This window comes from Myxine glutinosa, chromosome 5 (assembly GCF_964187855.1).
Source record: "Myxine glutinosa chromosome 5, kmMyxGlut1.1, whole genome shotgun sequence".
Taxonomy (NCBI): domain Eukaryota; kingdom Metazoa; phylum Chordata; class Myxini; order Myxiniformes; family Myxinidae; genus Myxine; species Myxine glutinosa.
This window is the reverse complement of record NC_136265.1, coordinates 40,719,114-40,724,056: the sequence shown is the minus strand read 5'-3', so window position 1 is coordinate 40,724,056 and position 4,943 is coordinate 40,719,114. Positions and strand designations below refer to the sequence as shown.

General features: G+C 44.4%; 1 protein-coding gene across 1 annotated transcript; it reads left to right on the top strand.

The window, feature by feature from the left end:
• Positions 1-402: 402 nt before the first annotated feature.
• LOC137427644 (chondroitin proteoglycan-2) lies at positions 403-2,778 on the top strand. Its single transcript, XM_068117268.2, has 3 exons — positions 403-537; positions 648-666; positions 2,406-2,778. The coding sequence occupies exons 1-3, from the start codon at positions 433-435 to the stop codon at positions 2,702-2,704; spliced, it is 423 nt and encodes a 140-aa protein (XP_067973369.2). The 5' UTR covers positions 403-432; the 3' UTR covers positions 2,705-2,778.
• The last annotated feature ends 2,165 nt before the right edge of the window (positions 2,779-4,943 follow it).

The window sequence follows — 4,943 nt, the reverse complement described above, 5'->3', positions numbered from 1 at the left end:
GTATGAGTTCCCTTCCAAAAAACTTTGGCGCAGAAGAAGGCCATTAGGCACATCAAAGGCTGTACTATTATTACCAACCTTTGGTTGATTGTCCGTGCACAATCCTTAAATACTGAGCGTCAAGCAAGTAAGCAGCACGGACCATTTTGAAAATCTTTGGTTCGAACATCGACCTTCCAGACTCAGTGCAGACCTTGAACATTCAAGTAGAAGCACAATGATGTCTCCCCCCCCAAAAAAGGCCAAAAACAGAATCTTACTGCCGAGTTCACCATCGTTACAAATTGTTGCACAACACAAACACGTGTCACATCATTCCAGAAATGCTGACTTGCATAAGAGATAACCAGCTTGTAATTGCACCTGTTACAATCCTTAATGAATGATTAACGAAGTGTAAAGATTTGTTATAAATGGACAATTTGCACTCAGATGCTCGTCAGGTTCACCAACCTCTTCTTCACCAACCGATCAATCATGTCAGCCCTTTACATCCTCGCTACTCTGCTCGTCTTCGCAGTGACCAACGCCAAACCAGTAAGGACGTTTGAATTATCCTCCAAACAATCGGCTTCGATTGTTTCCTTGGAACTTTTTGTTTTTTTCATTGTGTATTAATGAATGAATTGTGTGCTTTGTATTTGCAGGCAGAAGAAGTTGCTGAGGGTAAGTACATTTCACATGTTGGACCCAAACTAGTTGTCTCCGCCACCTAAGGTGGACGGACCTCATGTTTTCACCCCTGTCTGTCTGTCTGTGAGCACGATATCTCAAAAGGTTATGGACGGATTCGGCCGAAACTTGCCAGACAGGTTGAGTGTGTGGCAAGGACAAAACAATTCGATTTTGGTGAAGTTCCGAATCTGAATCCGGATACGATAATTATTATTACCTCCGACACCAAAGGTCGATGGAGGCTATGTTTTCACCCCAGTCTGTTTGTCCGTTTGTCTGTCTGTCCGTTTGTGAACAAAATATCTCAAAAGGTTTTGGACGGATTCGGACGAAATTTGGCAGAGATGTAGCGTATGTCACCAGGATGACATGATTAGATTTTGGTGAAGATCCGGATTCGGATCCGGCCACTAGAATTTTAAAAGTTATTCTTCACCATTGTGAGATCGGGCCAAAAACGACACATAGCCGGATATCTCAAAAGGTTATGGACGGATTTGGCTGAAACCTGCTGGACAGGTTGGCTGCGTGGTGAGGACGAAACAATTTGATTTTAGTGCAGATCCGAATCTGAATCCGGATACGAGAATGAAAACATTTTTGAAAGTGATTCTTCACCATGAGAGAAAGAGTCAAAAACAATATATACCATTATATTTCAAAGAGTTCCAGACCGATTTGGCCGAAAATTGCTGGACAGGTTTGGAGCGTGGCAAGGGTGAAACAATTCGATTTTGGTGCAGATCCGAATCTGAATCCGATACGAGAATGAAAATTTTTTTTTTAATGATTCTTCACTATTTAGAGATAGCGCCAAAATATATATATATATATATACTAGCTTGGCTCGGCTCGCTCCGCTCGCCACACCCAGCGTCGTTACGGAGGAACGGGCTTATTTTAGCTGAGGATAATGACTGCACCTAAGTTGCTGTGTTGTCATGATTTTCACCAATCATAATACAAACAATTATTTTGCACAAATGTATTTGTTGTGTTTGTGATATTACATTTTTATAGGCAATTTAGGTTGAAGATTTAGGCTGAATGTTGTTTTTTCAAGAAAGAACCCCTCAGCACATACATAGGGGAGGGGTAGGTGCAGACTGGAAGTTTGGGACGATTACACCTCACCACCACGTAATTCAAAACACCTCACCACCACATAATTCAAAACACCTCACCACCAAGTAATTCAAAACACCTCACCACCTCACCTCACCACCACATATATAGGGGAGGGGTAGGTGCAGACTGGAAGTTTGGGACGATTACACCTCACCACCACGAAATTTAAAACACCTCACAGCCATAAAACACGTAATAAAAACACTTCACCACCACGAAATTAAAAACACCTCAGCCACGAAACACTAAATAAAAAACCACCACACAGTTTGTGTGCTTCCCCTTTTCTCCCCATCTTGTCTTCCGCTCCCTCTTTTTGTGTATCTTGTTTGTCTGGTCGATTTGTTTGTGAAGTAAATGTTAGCTCTTTCACGAGCCTCGATTCAGTATACAAAAAAAAAAAAAAGAAAAAAAGAAAAAAAAAGAAAAAAAGAAAATGAAGATCAAATAGCTGTATGTTGGAATATGTTGAAAAAGTCAAAACTTTACATGGGGTGTACTTACTTTTTCACGTGACTGTATATCACAATAGTGTATCTCAAAAAGTTGTGGATGCATTATGATCGACTAAATTTGTTTTTATGTCTTCATTTTTTTTTCAGAAAACTTTTTCTGCCCGTCAGATGGTCTGTTCCGTGACCCTTACAACGCTCACTCATTCTACCAGTGCATTAACAACGAGGCGTTCAAGTTCACCTGCCCTGACGGTCTCGTGTTCAACAGCAACTCAAAAGTGTGCGATTGGGAAGTTGACACGGGATATTGTGCAGGCAGACCCAATGGAAACTATTATGTCCCCTATGATGACACCAAATTCTACATGTGCTCGAACGGAAGAACTTACATTATGGCTTGTCCTGACGCCACTTACTACCGACCCTCTGTAAACAGATGCATTTGAGAAAGTGCTCACTTGTAGTTATAATGGAAACATTGTTCATGATTTGATAACGCAATAAAATTATATGAAATGAATGAATGAATGATCGTTTTAAGGCTATAACGCCATAAAATTAAAGATACCAATAATTATTTCCGCATCTTTCATCTCCATCGCAGCACTTTTGGTGGATAACATTTAACCTCTTTCCCAACAAGGAATGTTATCATTGTTTGAACACAGCCAATATTATCATGGATAACTTGATAAGAATTGAATTCCTAAGAATGGCAATGACGTTTCAGCATAGAGGGCAATATCTGCTTTACCTGCGACCACCTCCAAACATAATAAAACTTTAAAGATGGCTTGCTTGTGTGTCAATACATGATGCTGCACACTTTGTAACATGGTATGGGAGAGAAGTAAAAAAAAAAAAGTTAATTATTTATTACTCTCGAGGAAGAGATATTTTCGTTTTGGTGAAGTTTTCTTGCACCTGCGGTTATGGCAGCAATTTCATCGTGCAATTGATCATAATATGCAAATGGTGTTAACTGCCTCACTCAAAGACTCTGCATCAGGGAAAGAAGACCAGCAGAGGATAGCTGGAGAAGAGATGGTATACACCTATGCATGAGAGGGGGGGGGGGGGGGGGGGGTGGAGAAAACTAGAGAGAGAGAGAGCAGGAGGGAGAGAGAGAGAGAGAGAGAGAGAGCAGGAGGGAGAGAGAGAGAGAGAGCGACAGAGAGAGAGAGAGAGTGTGAGTGTGTGAGTGTATTGTGCAGAATCAATATCATAGGAAGAGGAGATTGACAATCGATACTTTGGAGAGGTACTTTGCCAACATCAGTTAAAGCTCACGAAAGAGAGAGAGAGAGAGAGATATATATATATATATTGTTACGGAAACGGAGCACGGCACTCCCCTTAGCAGTGGGGGGGGGGGGGGGGGGGCGAGGGAGGGGGTGGGGTGGGGGTGTGGGGGGGGAGGGGGTGGGGTGGGGGTGGGGGGGTTAATCCCCCTTCTATTTGCACTGGCCGTCTCCGATCCTGAAGCTACCCCGCTCCCTCCACGAGGCAGGTGGGCAACTTCGTTCGAGACCACGGGCAAGATGTTATTTGCCAAGCGGGTTAGCAGCCCGCGGCTCGAACCATTAACAAAGACTCAACCTGATTCTGAGCGTTGGCCAAATCGTGCCACAGGTGTTCAATGTGGAAACCTCTAAAACGAACGGATGTGAAGGAAAGAAGGCAAAGGTAGGAAGAACAGGAATTTATTACTAATGATGTACAAGTCAAAGAAACCAAGGAGAAGGAAAGAAAACGAAAGTAATTTTACAGAAGAGGAAGACACAGTGCAATTCCTTAAACAAGCTTAACTTATAAACCCCAGGACAACACAGACAAACAGACGACAGTCAGACTTACACGAATGGGAATGAAGCAGGAATGGCAGGGGTGGATGGCTGGGCGGATGAGAAGGTTCAGGTGGTCCACAGAGCTGGAAGGATGCGGGTCCGGTTCGTGTAAACTGCAAGGCTCGAGGTGAGCGGCCGCCGACCCTCCTCAATCTGGTTCGTACGGCAGCGTTGCTTCGTAGCAGCGGGTCGAAACTGCCGTCAAAGCTCAACTCCTCCTCAAACTCAACTCGACTGCGGTGGACTCAGCTGCGGTGGACTCAGCTGCGGTGGACTCAGCTGCGGTGGACTCAGCTGTGGTGGACTCCTCACTCATCTGCTTAAGCAGTCCCTCCCAACCTCCTTTTATGAGGCGCGTGGCGATCAAGCCGCCGGCCTTTTGGAAACGCCCATCGGTGAGCTCGCCTCGGCCTTGATTGGTCGCGAGGGCTCACCGATCCCGCCCCTTGATGAGGCGTTGGCAAAGCCACGCCTTGTTCCTGGCGCTTGGCTGACTCCTCCCACCTTCTGCTCCGAGATGACCTCGTGTTCAATGGAGTCTAAGGCGCTGACAATAAGCCAAAGCAGTAGTAGCGAACGCCGCCGTACTGGCGCTTTTTAGGAGGCCATGGGGGTGTCGGAGGGATCCTATCTTATTCGATTCGGTGCAATGCAGTGTCAACTAATGGGCAACAGAGCCTTAAACTGGAACACATAATAAAGAAATAACTATTTAGAAGGGTATATGATTTTCTACGTGCATGCGATGGACTAACTAAGGGGACGACCTTTGACCTTTACACAAATGGAGGTATTTACAAAGATCATGACATTACTTACAGAGGGTGATATTTACAAA